This window comes from Neophocaena asiaeorientalis, unplaced genomic scaffold (assembly GCF_003031525.2).
Source record: "Neophocaena asiaeorientalis asiaeorientalis breed wild unplaced genomic scaffold, Neophocaena_asiaeorientalis_V1.1 scaffold302, whole genome shotgun sequence".
Taxonomy (NCBI): Eukaryota; Metazoa; Chordata; class Mammalia; order Artiodactyla; family Phocoenidae; genus Neophocaena; species Neophocaena asiaeorientalis.
The window spans coordinates 1,087,097-1,102,962 of record NW_020174038.1 but is presented as its reverse complement, the minus strand read 5'-3'; the positions used below and the strand labels follow the sequence as shown (position 1 = coordinate 1,102,962).

Below are 15,866 nucleotides of genomic sequence, written 5' to 3'. Positions count from 1 at the left end.
AAAAAAAAAAAAAAAAAGCTCAACATCACTAATTATTAGAGAAATGCAAATCAAAACTACAATGAGGTATCACCTCACACCAGTTAGAATGAGCATCCTCAGAAAATCTACAAACAACAAATGCTGGAGAGGGTGTGGAGAAAAGGGAGCCCTCTTGCACTGTTGGTGGGAATGTAAATTGATACAGCCACTATGGAGAACAGTAGGGAGGTTCCTTAAAAAACTAAAAATAGAATTACCATATGATCCAGCAATCCCATTACTGGACATATACCCAGAGAAAACCATAATTCAAAAAGACACATGCACCCCAATGTTCACTGCAGCACTATTTACAATAGCCAGGTCATGGAAGCAACCTAAATGCCCATCAACAGACAAATGGATAAAGAAGTTGTGGTACATATATACAATGGAATATTAGCCAAAAAAGGAACAAAACTGAGTCATTTGTTGAGATGTGGATGGATCTAAAGACTGTCATACAGAGTTAAGTCAGAAAGAGAAAAGCAAATATTGTATATTAACGCATGTATGTGGAACCTAGAAAAATGGTACAGATGAACCGGTTTGCAAGGCACAAGTTGAGACACAGATGTAGAGAACAAACGTATGGACACCAAGGGGGGAAAACTGTGGTGGGGTGGGGATGGTGGTGTGCTGAATTGGGCGATTGGGATTGACATGTATACACTGATGTGTATAAAACTGATGACTAATAAGAACCTGATGTATAAAAAAACAAAATACTAAACTTCCTTTGGGTTATTTGTATGGAAATATGTTAATATAAATGTTTCAGATATTACATGAAATTTCTAAAAATATTATATGTTCTGGTATAATGTTATAAATCATAATTCTAGTTATTACTTTAAAATGTATATCTCAGAAATAACAATTTCCTTGTCAATTGCATTATTATGAACTTTCATCAAATCTTTAACCGTGGTCATTTTTAAGTCTTTTGTCATTTGCAGAAAATTCTGGGTGTACTCTGATGCTTTTGCAAAAATGTTCCTATAAAAGGGTTTCATCTTCAAGGAATTCATGGAAAAGACTGACAAGTACAGGTTTCTGGTAACTGACTATACTGCTGAACTGAATGAATAAGCATTTTCAGAACTCTCATGGAAAACTGATGAATTCATAAAAGTGCTAACAAAAGATCAAGATGAAAAAAAATTACATGGGACTGAGTGAACTGACAAGGATGATTATAATTTTTGTGACTTTCTGTTTGAATAAAAAAAAAATCCCCCCGCACCCCCCAAAAAAAAGAATGATGGGGAGTCAATGGGTGAGTCGAATCTGGCACCAACAGAACAAAGAAATACAAGTTGAAAACTATAGATTATATGAATTTTCTTCTAGCATTGCCTGCCATCTGGGTATAGGAGTGGAAATCAATTGTTGGGAAAATAAAAAGGGTGGCTATGATAGGTCAAGAGAAACAAATGACAATGCTGGTAAGAAATGGAGATGAAGCAAGAGACTGAGGAAGAGTTATTGGCTTAGAAAAGTGCAATAAACTTGATTTAATGGGAGAGGATGGAAGGATGATGAAACAACGAAACGGGAGAATTTTAGAGTTTAAGGTATCAGAGGTGGCAAGAAGCTGGGGTTATATTCCCTAGCGGTAAGAAAGAGAACTAACTCTGAGGTCAGGGTGTCCAATATGGTATACAACCCCAAGATGGTAACAGAGGAAGGAGGTGAAATACAAATGCAGCCAGGCGTTAAAATCAATAAAGACAGAGAGAGTATCTTAGAGGTCAATGGAAAATATGGACTAGGATAGGTGATAGACAATTTCAAATAGGGAGAAGTTACTGAAGGAGACTAGGTCTTTTTTATTTTAAGAGACATACAATGTACTGTAAACATTTAAAATTTTCTTATTCAAACTGTCAATATTAAGAAATTTACTTGGAATCACACACACACACAAATTTCCCCAGAAATCAATATAAAAATTTTGTTCTTATATACCTCTTTGTAAGGAGATGACAACACTGAGTGCATTGTTTCATCACAGCTGGTTCTAGTCAGCTGAAGACAAATGATCACACAGTTTGAGAATCCAGGTACAGATATTGCTGTATCTACCTGAACAGTTGCCTTGATCAGTGAACTGAACTTTCAAAAACCAACTGTGTACACATCTACATTCTAGAATTATTCCATCCTGTATAGTACGCTACTGTCTTCGGAGATAGGGCCTTTAAAGAGGTCATAAGGCTCTAATCCAATATGACTGGTGACCTCCTTGTAAGAGGCGGAGGAGCCGGGATGTGCAGGCACAGAGGAAAGGCCAGGTGAGGATAGAGCAAGAAGGCAGCCATTTTCAAGCCAAGGAGACAGGACTCCTGCATAACCGAATCTGCCAGCACCTTGATCAGCCAAGACCTGTGAGCCTCCAGAAACACAGAAAAAACTCTTCTGCTTGTGCCACCCAGTGTGGTATTTTGTTTTAGTAGCCTCCCGAGCTAAGACAGATGCTTTCTTCCTTTGCCCTGACCTTTCCTATCACTGTAGTCAAGCACCTCTGCATATGCCCCAGAGTTTGCCCCTAAGTAAGTCCCATGAAACTGATCAGTTATTACAGTAAACGTGAAATGGCAAAAGTCCCTATTCAAAGACAACAGTTCGTCTGGCATAAAATGCAATACCAGCTACAAACCACCAAAATCACATTAAATACCATACCAACCGCCCCCAACTCAAAACAAACAAAAAAAACCACAACAAAGTGGGTGCTAAGATTAACAAGAAATAAGGGAAAGTTAAAGGAATATCACATGGAACAAAGAATTTTAATGTTAAAAACTTCATTAATGAATGAGATAAAATTGTCACGAAACTTTACATGCCTAACAGTACACTGAAGTGGAATATAAGGCAAAAACTTAGAAATAAATGGAGTATTTGATATCAATTACAATGACATTGGGGAGCTTTATGACTCTTAGCAAACAAAAAACAAGAATATAGTTTCTATTATATATGCTATATTCCCTTGATTCTAAGATAAAATTAACTGTAAGCTTCTTTTAAATTTAATAAAACTGAGAAATAGAAAATTTCTTACACAGAAAAAGAAAACATATACTTCTCTGTGTACGAAACATTTATAAAATTGTCAAAAGTAAAAACAAAAAAACACACAATTCCACGGACTTCCCTGGCGGTCCAGTGGTTAAGACTCTGCACTTGCAATGCAGAGGGCGTGGGTTCAATTCTTGGTCAGGGAACTAAGATCCCATGTACCGCATGACATGGCCAAAAGATGAAAAAAAAAAAAACAACACCCCCCCCAAAAAAAACAAAAAACCCCACACAATTCCTTAAAGTTATCTATACCTCTATCATTTAAAAAGAATGCCAAGTAAAAAACGTTCCCAGAAACACTTTGCCCCACTCTATCCAATTCTATCCCCACCAAGGTAAGGTCACGGTAAATAATAATGCAGACGTCTGTGTTCACATACACATACTGATATACAGTCTTTCACACACTTCTCTTAATAAAAAACCAAACTGTGTAATAAACATTGTTTTGCAATTTTTCATTTAAAAATGTATCCAAAGCTTTAAATGATACATTAAACACGATGTACTTAATTGATATTTATAGGACATTCCATCCCAAAACAACAGAATACACATTCCTCTCAAGTGCTCATGGAACATTCTCCAGGATAGATCATATCTTGGGTCACAAATCAAGCCTTGGTAAATTTAAGAAAATTGAAATCGTATCAAGTATCTTTTCCGACCACAACGCTATGAGACTAGATATCAATTACAGGAAAAGATCTGTAAAAAATACAAACACATGGAGGCTAAACAATACACTACTTAATAACCAAGTGAGCACTGAAGAAATCAGAGGAAATAAAAGACATAGAGGGCTTCCGTGGTGGCGCAGGGGTTGAGAGTCCACCTGCCGTTGCAGGGGACACGGGTTTATGCCCCGGTCCGGGGAGATCCCACATGCCGCGGAGCGGGTGGGCGCGTGAGCCATGGCCGCTGAGCCTGCACGTCCGGAGCCTGTGCTCCGCAACGGGAGAGGCCACAACGGTGAGAGGCCCGCGTACCGCAAAAACAAAAAAACCCAAAAAACAAAAAAACATGATAGAATAATGTCCAAATATTCCCCAAATTTGGCTCTAGCCATAAATTTATAGATTCAAAAATCTCAGCAAGCCCTAAGCAGGGAAAATACAAAGAAAAGCATGTTTCCTCAGTTATGTCACAGTCAAAGAGCTGAACACCAAACATATACAGAAAACTCTGAAAGTAGCCAGAGGTTTAAAAAGAAAAGTAACCAAAAAACCAAGGTAATAATTGTGTAAATGACAGCTGATTTCTCATCAGAAACCGTAGAGGCCAGAACAGGGGAACAGTATCTTTAAAGGAGTGAAAAAATAAACCAATCTAGAATTCTATATCCAGTGAGAATATCCTTCAAGAATGAAGATGAAATACACATTCAGAAAAACAAAATTTAAATGAATACACTGCCACACGTACAAGAAATGCTAGACAACTAAAATGCTATCAGGTAGAAACTCAAATCTTCAGGAAAGTAAGAGCAAAGAAAATGGTAAATTATCTGCATGAGTATAAAAACACTTTTTCTTTTGATTAAAAAATAAATACGTATGAGTGTTTAAAACAAATATTTTAACATTGTATTAGGGAGTTTAGAAGGTATAGAGGGGCAGTACAAATGACAACTACAGAATAAAGCAAGTGGGGAAAAAGGTTTAATTTGAAGTGTGCAATTGCACTGTTCTTACATTTTACATAAAGTGGTATCCAGAATAAGTAGAAAAGGAAAAGTGGAGGCTGTATATTGTAATCCCTTTGAGCAGGGCTCAGCAAACTTTTTCTTAAATGGCCAAATAGTAAGTAGTTTAGGCTTTGGGGGCTAAGAGACAAAATTGAGGATTATATAGGTATTTACATAACCCTTTAAAGTTTCACCCTCCTGGGTGAAATCCATTCTTACAATGTTTTTAGAATTCCATTTCAATCTCCTAGTTGGCTTTTTATAGCCTTCCTTCCTCCCACTGGGCTTGCCTTTTTCTTCAGCTCACTCAGTTTTACTTCCACATTCTTGCTTGATCTTTTAAAATATAGCAACAAGAGCAAGAAGCCTATGAATGTGGGAGAGAACTGAGTGAGGTAGAGAGGGCAAAAAGGGAAAGCTCGAGTGCAGATGAAGGGCTGGAAGGTCACACGGCGGGCAGCACACAGGGTGGCCCCGGGGCCAGCACAACAGCCTCCCTCCCCAGCACCTGAGTGAGGCCTTCTCACCCCCAACCCCGAGCTGCCCGGTGTTCCCCACTCACCCGGGCCGGTGGCAGGTGGGCATTTTCTCTCTTCTCTCCAGGTTTCCTTCCCTTGCTCCAGCTGGGTGATGAGTCTGGGTTTAGAAAATGGAATCCCTGCTCATAGGAAAAGAAAACAAGATGGCTGTAGGTTACAGGCTCAAAAGCCAGTTCTTGAACTCAGAGCCACACTGGGTGGAGAATTTCAAAAGGTGGTGGGAAAGACCTGAGAGTGGGGAGCTCTCTGCAGGGGAGGGGAAACCAGGATGACAGGTCACTGACCCTACTCCATCCTGGGGAGAGAACAACTCCCTCATTTAAAAGAAGATGATAACTAGGAAGACATGTCATGCTTACCCAAGAGACTGGGAGAAAAGGCCTAGAAATGCAGATTATCACATACACAACACACAGACACACACACACCTCTACACATTTCAATTCTACAAAATCAGACCTTCTCTGGGGAAAGAGGGAACAGAGTGTTTCTGCTTTTGAGTCCAACCCAAAGGCAGTCAGAAAGCAAGACAGCTGCTTCAAGCACAGCCTAAAGTACCCAGCAGCTGGGATACGGGTCCTGAGAGATGCCAGGCTTACCCAGCGAGACCAGGTTGCTGTAGTTCTCCAGCATCACCTCCCGGTACAGGGACCTCTGAGCAGGGCTCAGCAGCATCCACTCCTCCTGGGTGAAATCCACAGCCACATCTCTGAATGCCATGTGTGCCTGTAACACAGAATACAGCCCTGCTCACACAGGAGCCAGCCTTGCCCAGGACTCAGGGTCAGGGGCAGGCAGAAGGCTGCCCAGGGAGAGGTAGGTGAGATATCTAGATCTTGTCTTTGACCCTGGTGCTCTGTGTTCCAAGACTTTTAACCCCTGTCACTATCGGGGCAGTGGCACTTAACCTACACATTCGAGATACTGAATAGGCTGTTTTGGAGAATACCTACCAAAAAATGGAGTCTTTAACTTTCGGGAACATTAGGCTGAGGGAAGAGCAAATAACAAGAGCAAATCTAGGCTGAGGGAAGAGCAAATAACATAAAAATTAACAGTAAAGCAACAGACTTTAAGAATTTAAAAGAATAGTCTGAACAATGTTTTTTTTTTTAAGCTTTGGTTCTGTTACTTATTTGTTTATTTATTTATTTTTGGCTGCGTTGGGTCTTCGTTGCTGCACGTGGGCTTTCTCTAGTTGCGGCGAGTGGGGGCTACTTTTTGTGGTGCGTGGGCTTCTCATTGGGTGGCTTCTCCTATGGTGGAGCACGGGCTCTAGGCACGCGGGCTTCAGTAGTTGTGGCTTGCGAGCTCTAGAGCACAGGCTCAGTAGTTGCGGCGCATGGGCTGAGTTGCTCCACGGCACGTGGGATCTTCCCGGACCAGGGCTCGGACCCATGTCCCCTGCATTGGCAGGCGGACTCTTAACCACTGGGCCACCAGGGAAGCCCTGAACAATGGTTTTAATGTTGAAGCATCAGAATGAAGTTAGTACAATTCAATTATGGCAAAGACCAAATACAACTCAGTCCTTCCCTTCAATCCCATGGGGCCCCTTCGGCCTTCCCTGGCCTGAGAGGCACAAGCAGCGAGTGGTAAAGAGCATGAACTTGAACCCTACTGCCTTGGTTTGGGGCCCACCCCGCCGTCAACTAGCACCTCTGTTTTCTCACTTACGAAATGTGGGTAACAGTCCGTTAAACTTCCCGTCCCACACTGTGGATGCTCAGCGTGGACGTTCTTGGCTACTTGGTCTACAAATTCATCTCTATGTGCCATTCTCATCTGCCTGCCCCATTTTACTATCTTTACCTCAACACTATTTCAAAATGGAGAGTGCACTGGAATATAGACATCAGGAAAGGTTTCATGAGAGGCCCAAGAACTTGGTCTTGAGGGAAGGGCAGGAATCAAGGGAAGAGGAAGGTGCCAGGTATTCCTGATGAGGCGTGTGGGGAGCAAAGCAGAGGACACTGTGGGCCAAGAAAGAGGGAGAGCCTGAATCATGGGAAGCAGGACCACTTGGGAGGAATAAAAGGCACCTAGTGGTAGAATACAGAATAGGTCGAGTGTAGTACCAGCCTGTAGGTTTTAAATTTTTATTGTAAAATATACAGAAACATTTTACTACTTCTACCATTTTTAAGTGCATATTTCAGTACATTAAGTATGTTGACACTGTTGTACAACCACCACGACTTTCCGTCTCCAGAACTTGTTCATCATCCCATGCTGAAACTCTGTAACCATTAAACCCTGACTCCCTCTTTCTCACAAACCCTGGTAACCAACCATCATTTTACTTTGTCTCCATGTATTCAATATTTGGCTGGTCTGTGTATCACAAATAAGTGGAATCATACAGTATTTGTCCTTTTGTGCTGGCTTATTTCGTTTAGCATAATGTCTTCAAGTGTCAGCCATGTACCCCAAAGAAGACATACAGATGGCCAGGAGGCACATGAAAAGACGCTCCACATCATTAATTATTAGAGAAATGCAAATCAAAACTACAATGAGATATCACCTCATACTAGTCACCATCAAAAAGTCTACAAACAATAAATGCTGGAGATGGTGTGGAGAAAAGGGAGCCTTCCCACACTGTTGGTGGGAATGCAAATTGGTGCAGCCACTGTGGCAAACAGTATGGAGGTTCCTTAAAAAACTAAAAATAGAGCTACTGTATGATCCAGCAATCCCACTCCTGGGCACATATTCAGAGAAAACCATGGTTTGAAAGGATACATGTACACCAATGTCCACTGCAGCGCTGTTTACAACAGCCAAGACATGGAAGCAACCTAAATGTCCATCAACAGATGAATGGATAAAGAAGATGTGGTACATATATGAAATGGAATATTACTCAGCCATAAAAAAGAATGAAATAATGCCATCTGCAGCAATGTGGATGGACCTGGAGGGACGTAAGTCAGACAGAGAAAGACAAATATCATATGATTTTGCTTATATGCAGAATCTAAAAAAAAAAATGACACAAATGAACTTATTTACATAACAGAAACAGACTCACAGACTTAGAAAACAAAGATGGTTACCAAAAGGGAAAGGTGGGGAGGAGGGATAAATTGGGAGTTTGAGATTGACATATACATACTATATATTTAAAATAGATAACCAACAAGGACCTACTGTATAGCACGGGGACCTCTGCTCAGTATTCTGTAACAACCTAAATGGGAAAAGGATTGGAAAAAGAATAGATACATGTATATGTATAACTGAATCACTGTGCTGTACACCAGAAACAAAACATTGTGAACTATACTACAATAAAAAAAAAAGTTTCAGCCATGTGGAAGAATGTACTCAGAACGTCCTCCTTTTTAAGGCTAAAAAACCCTCTACTGTATGTATATACCATTCCTCCACTGACGGACATTGGGTTTGTATCCACCTTCTAGCTATTGTGAATACTACCACCATACAAATCGCTTTCAGTTCTTTTGGGTATATAACCAGAAGTCGAATTGCTGAATCAAATGGTAATTCTATGTTCATTTTCTTCAGGAAACAGTGTACTGTTTTCCACAGGAGCCACACCATTTTACATCCCCACTAACAATGTAAAAGGATTCTAGTATCCCTACATCCTTGACAACACTTGCTGCCCTCTGAGTTTTTGGTAATAGCCATCATGTGAAATGTATAAAATGATCTCTCATTGTGGTCTTTATTTGCATTTCCCTAATGATTAGTGACAGTAACCATCTTTTTATGTGCTTATTTGCTATCTGTATATCTTCTTGGCAAAAACGTCTATTCAAGTCCTTTGACGGTTCTTGAATTGGGGTGTTTGGTTTTTGTTGTTGCTCTCTAAGATCTTTATATATTCTGGACATTAATTACTTATCGGATATATGACTTGCAAATATACACTCTTTAATGCACAAAAGTTTTTAACCTTGATAAAGTCCAATTTATCTATTTTTTCTTTTGTTGCCTGGGCTTTTGGTGTTATTACCCAACAAATCATAACTAAATCCAACTTCATGAAGCTTTTCCTCAATGTTTTCTTCTAAGAGTTTTACAGTTTTAGCTCTTACCTTTTTAGGTCTTTGATCCATTTTGAGTTAATTTTCATTCTCTTCCATGTGGGTGTAAGTTTTCCCAGCAGTGTCTATTGAATAGACTGTCCTTTCCACATGGAATGGTCTTGGTAGTGTTGTTGAAAATCACCTGATCATACATCTGTGATTAAGTTCTGAGCTCTCTGTTGCTGCTCTCAAGATTGTTGCCTTTGGCTTGATTATAATGTATCTTGGTGTGGGTCTCTTTTAAGAGGTTATCCTACTTAGAGTTCCTTATGCTTCTTGGTTCCTCTTCATGTTTTCTATCTCTTTACTGACATTTCCATTTTGTTTTTACATTGTTTTCTTGACCTCGTTCATGTTTTCCATTAGCTCTGACAGCTGTCTTAAAGTCTTTTGTCTAGTAAGCCCACCATCTGGCCTTCATTGGGGGTCATTTCTATTGATTTATGTTTTAACCTCAGAATGGGCTATACTGTCCTGTTTCTCTGTATGCCTTGTGATTTTTTTTATTATTGAAAATGGGATATCTGAATCTTATAGTATGGCAACTCTGGAACTCAGATTCCCCAGATTTGCTTGGTTTTTGTTTTTGTTGTTGTAGTGTGTCTCCGTGCCAGGGTTCAATCTGAGGTGTAAACTAAAGGTTTTTCTTGCATCTTTTCTGATCCTGTGCCTTTCCACGGGTAATATTTCCAGGGATGGTAACTTCCTAAACTGACCAAGTCATGGGTCAAACAGGCTGCAGGTAAGATAGGTTACACTTCCAGGACTAGAGCTGGACTTTGCCAGGTGCCAACAAGGTGGTCAAGACAAGAGAAAGGATTGTGTCCATCCTGCGACAGCCAGTGTGGAAATGCAGGAAACACTCACCATTACCCTGACTTCCCAGGACCCTGTGGCCATTTTTCCTGGTATCACTAAAGGATGATATCTCAGAAGGCAGATCCGTGTAAGGAAAGCAGAAATTAGAGGGTGTCAGCTGGAAATGCTCTCCCAGTGAGCGAGGCAGGGTCTGTTCTCCAACCCCACAGCTGGGGGAGGGGTGGCACGGTGGAAGTGTAACAGTCTGGTTTTTACCAGGGCCCTGGAAAAAAGTTCAGAGTCAGGCCTTCAGTAGGTTTGGTCCCAAACTCTCCTGATCCCAACAAACTAAATGTAGAAGGACGTTTTTCAGGCTCTCTACTTGACTGTAGATGTTAACACATCATTATTAATTTGAGGGGTTGTGAAAATGGTATTATTGTGGTTGTTTTTTTAAAAAATATACACTGAAGTATTTATGGATGAAATGATCCATGGGATTGCTTTTAAAAACACTTCAGGAGGGCTTCCCTGGTGGCACAATGGTTAAGAATCCGCCTGCCAATTCCGGAGACACGGGTTCAAGCCCTGGTCCGGGAAGAACCCATGTGCCATGGAGCAACTAAGCCCATAAGCCCTAGAACCTGTGCTCTGCTGAGCCCTAGAGCGCGTGCTCTGCAATGGGAGAACCACCACAATGAGAAGCCCATGCACCGCGGCCGCAACAAGAGAAAGCCCACGGGCAGCAATGAAGATCCAACACAGCCAAAAATAAATAAATGTATTTATAAAAACAAACAAACAAACAAAAACACTTCAGGAAAAACTGGACAAACCACCCCCCTCCCAAGATTGCTACACAGTGATTACTGTTAAAGCTGGGGTTTTATTATAGTTTCCTTGCTTTGAATATGTTTGAAATTTTTCCATTAATAAAAAATTATTTAAAAATTCTCAAACACCAAAGGAACCCAAAAACCAAAAACCCAGATGCAACAAATATGGCAAAATATAAACAAGTGTTAAATCAAGATGATGCACATAAGGACATTCATTATGCTATTGCCGCCTTTATTTTTAAGATTTTTCTTTTAAAAAGTAAAAAGTATACACAGAAAAAACACTGCATTGTGAACAAAACCAGAGAAACCTAAAGCAATAATGAAGGACAAAAATTGGCCATTAGAATCAATTATCAATTCATTTCCCCTTTGGTAACCATAAGTTTGTTTTTGAAATATGAGTCTGTTTCTGTTTTGTAAATAAGTGCAGGGAACTAAGCTACTGCAAACCACACAGCCAAAAAAAAAAGAAAGAAATGAAGACTAAATTATAAGACACCAAGGAAGAATAGAGTGAAATGAAAACATGATGGCCACTGAAGGCTAACAGGAGGAGATGAAAATGAAAGAAAGAAGTAAAAAGAGTTAGAGAAAAAATGGTTGAAATGGAAAACAGACAAACAAAGAATTTCATTTGTATAATTGCAGCTCCTGCAGAAGAAAACAAAGAAATAAACCAAAAAAGGGTTGGGGTGGGGGTGGGGAGGGAACAGAACTAATATTTAAAACTATAACCCAAGAAAACATCAAAAATAGATGACTTGAATCACAGCAATATCTTTCTTGACCCACCTCCTAGGGTAATGAAAATGAAAACAAAAATAAACAAGTGGGATCTAATTAAGCTTAAAAGCTTTTGCACAGCAAAGGAAACCATAAAGCAAAATGAAAAGACAACCCACAGGATGGGAGAAAATATTTGCAAATGAAGCGATCGCCAAGGGATTAATCTCCGAAATATACAAGCAGCCCATGCAGCTCTATGTCAAAAAAACAACCCAATCAAAAAATGGGCAGAAGATCTAAATAGACATTTCTTCAAAGAAGACATACATATGGCCAAAAAGCACATGAAAAGATACTCAACATCACTAATTATCAGAGAAATGCAAATCAAAACTACAATGAAGGATCACCTAACACTGGTCGGAATGGCCATCATCAAAAAAATCTACAAACAATAAATGCTGGAGAGGGTGTGGAGAAAAGGGAACCCTCTTGCACTGTTGGTGGGAATGTAAATTGGTATAACCACTATGGAGAACAGTATGGAAGTTCTTTAAAAAACTAAAAATAGAACTACCATATGATCCACCAATCCCACTCCTGGGTATATATCCAGAGAAAACCATAATTAGAAAAGATACATGCACCCCAATGTTCACTGCAGCACTAGTTACAGTAGCCAGGATACGGAAGCAACTTAAATGTCTATCAACAGAGGAATGGATAAAAAAGATGCGGTACATACATACAATGGACTATTAGCCATAAAAAAGAATGAAATAATGCCATTTGCAGCAACATGGATGGACCTAGAGATAATCATACTATGTGAAGTAAGTCAGAAAGAGAAAGACAAATATCATGTGATATCACTCATATGTGGAATCTAATTTTTTTTTATTTATTTATTTTCTTTATTTTTGATGGCGTTGAGTCTTCGTTGCTGTGCACTGGCTTTCTCTAGTTGCGGCAAGTGGGGGCTACTCTTCCTTGCGGTGCGTGGGCTTCTCACTGCGGTGGCTTCTCTTGCTGTGGAGCACGGGCTCTAGGCGTGTGGGTTTCAGTAGTTGTGGTGCCCAGGCTCAGTAGTTGTGGCTCATGGGCTCTAGAGCACAGACTCAGTAGTTGTGGTGCACAGGCTTAGTTGCTCCGTGGCATGTGCGATCTTCCCGGACCAGGGCTCAAACCCGTGTCCCCTGCACTGGCAGGCGGATTCTTAACCACTGCGCACCCAGGGAAGCCCCTGGAATCTAATTTTTTAAAATGATATAAATGAACTTATTTACAAAACAGAAACAGACTCGCAGATTTCAAAAACAAACTTATGGTTACCAAAGGGGAAATGTGGGGGGGGGTGTAAATTAGGAGCTTGGGATTAACATACATACACTACTATATATAAAATATATAGATAGATATAGATAGATAACCAACAAGGACCTACTGTATAGCACAGGGAACTCTACTCAATACTCTGTAATAACCTATGTGGGAAAAGAATCTAAAAAAGAATGAATATATGTATATGTATAACTGAATCACTTTGCTGTACACCTGAAACTAACACAACATTGTAAATCAACTGTACTCCAACAAAATTTTTTTTAAAAATGACCTGAATCTAAATATGAAAGGGCTTACAGAGTACAAGGGAAAAACTGACTCACAACCAACAACTTCAACGTATCTACTGGAAAAACTATCAGACTTTGAAGAATAACAACAAAAATCCTAAGTGACTCTAGGCAAAAAATATACCAGACTTCCATCAGACTTTTCATAATTGTCATTCAACCCTTGTGCATTGCTGGGGGGAATGTACAATGGTGCAACCACTATGGAAAATAATATAGCAGTTCCTCAAAAAATTAAAAATAGAAATTATCAAAAAAAAAAAAGAAATTATCATATGACCCACCAGTTCCACTTCTGGGTATTTCCCCAAAAGAATTGAAAGCAGGGACTTGAACAGATATTTGTACACTTGTGTGAGCAGCATTATTCACAATAGCTACAATGTGAAAGTAATCCAAGTGTCTGTCAATAGATGAATGGATAAACAAAATGTGGTATATACATACAATGAATATTATTCAGCCTCAAAAAAAATTCTGACACATGCTACAACATGGGTGAACTTTAAAGATATGATGCTAAGTGAAACAAACCAAACACAAAAGGACAAATACTGTATGATACCACTTATATGAGGTACCTAGAGCAATCCATAGAGACAGGAAGCAGAATGAAGGTTGAGAGCAGTTGGGGGGAAGGGGAAATAGAGAGTTACTGTTTAATGGGTACAGAGTTTCAGTTCTGCAGGTGGAGAGTGCGGATGGTGGCACAACAATATGAATGTACTTAACGCTACTGAACTTATACACTGAAAATGGTTAAGATGGTAAATCTTATGTTATATATATTTTACCACATTAAATGCATGGCAAAAATATACCATCATTCAAAGCAATAAGAAAATATTCCACCATGACAAAGTGGGATTTACCCAGAAACGTAAGACTGGTTCAGTATTAGAAAATCCATTACTATAATACACTATATTAATGAACAGATCCAAGAAGAAAAATCATGATTGCATTTATACATGCTGAAATATTCTTTAACAAAACTCAACTCTCATTCTTCCAATATCTAATTCAATGTAAGATTGATGAATCCGTAAAACTTTTCATTTTTAATTTTAGACTTAAAAAGAAGTTGCAAAAATGTCAATTCCCATATAACCGTCACTTAGTTTTCTCTAATGTTAACATCTTGGAAAACCAAAATATAATGATCAAAACCAGGAAATTAACATTGATATAATACTATTATCTAAACTACAACTTTTAACCACATTTCAACAGTTTTTCCACTAATGTCCTGTCCTTCCTCTGGTCCAGATATCAACTGAGCTTCCAACATTGCATTTAGCTGTCATATATCTTTCATCTCCTCCAATCTGTGACAGTTCCTTCTTTCATGAAAGTGACATTTTTGAACAACATCCATCAATTTTGGTTTATCTGATTTTAAAAAAATGATTAGAATGATATTAGTTCATTTGGGGCTAGAATTCCTCAGAAGTCATGTGTCTTTTTCAGTGCACCCTATCAAGGGGTTCGTGATATTGATATGTTTCATTATTGATGATGTTAACCTTAATCTTGATCACTTGGTTAAGGCAGTGTCTGCTGGCTTTCTCCATTACAAAGTCACTCTTTTTCCCTTTATAATTAATATGTATCTTGGGAGAGATACTTTGAGATTATACAAATAACCTATTTCTCTTCAATCTTCCACCCACTAATTTCAGCATAATTTTGTGGGACCTGTCTGCAACAATTATTACTGTGGTGTTGACCAAATGACAATGTTCTATTTCCCTCTTTCATTCTAAATTCATTAACTGGGGACTTCCCTGGTGGCACAGTGGATAGGACTCCATGCTCCCAATGCAGGGGGCCTGGGTTCGATCTCTGGTCAGGGAACTAGATCTCACATGCATGCCACAACTAAGAGTTTGCATGATGCAACTAAGGAGCCTGCCTGCTGCAACTAAGACCCGGTGCAACCAAACAAATAAATATGAAAAATAAATAAATAAATTAATTGGAATTCTTCTGTAAGCAAGAGTTGTCCCTTCTTATTTATTTCAGTGTGGATTTATAGTTTAGCCTATGGGTTATATTAGAATATTATCACTTTATTATATGTGGAATCTAAAAAAATGGTACAAATGAACTTAAAAAACAGAAATGAGTCACAGATATAGAAAATAAACTTATGGTTACTGGGGGGAAAGGTTGTGGGGAAGGGATAAATTGGGAGATTGCGACTGACATATACACACTACTATATATAAAATAGCTAAAAAGAACCTACTATATAGCACAGGGAACTCTACTCAATACTCTGTAATGACCTATATAGGAATAGAATCTAAAAAACAGTGGATATATGCATATGTACAACTGATAACTTCGCTGTACAGCAGAAACGAACACAACATTGTACGGCAACTATACTCCAATAAAAAAATAGGGCTTCCCTGGTGGCGCAGTGGTTGAGAGTCCGCCTGCCGATGCAGGGGACACGGGTT

At 39.2% G+C, this 15,866-nt stretch overlaps 1 protein-coding gene across 4 annotated transcripts in view; it reads right to left on the bottom strand.

The window, feature by feature from the left end:
- The window catches only part of ZNF133 (zinc finger protein 133), a 27,651-nt gene that overhangs the window by 5,271 nt on the left and 6,514 nt on the right, over positions 1 to 15,866 (bottom strand). For 2 of the 4 annotated variants that reach the window (XM_024753726.1, XM_024753727.1), the window contains exons 2-3: positions 5,937 to 6,063; positions 5,361 to 5,456 (exon numbers count right to left, since the gene is read on the bottom strand). In XM_024753726.1, coding sequence (XP_024609494.1) covers positions 5,361 to 5,456; positions 5,937 to 6,057 — 217 coding nt within the window. In that variant the 5' untranslated portion in view covers positions 6,058 to 6,063. The other 2 variants (XM_024753728.1, XM_024753729.1) reach the window with 2 other exon arrangements.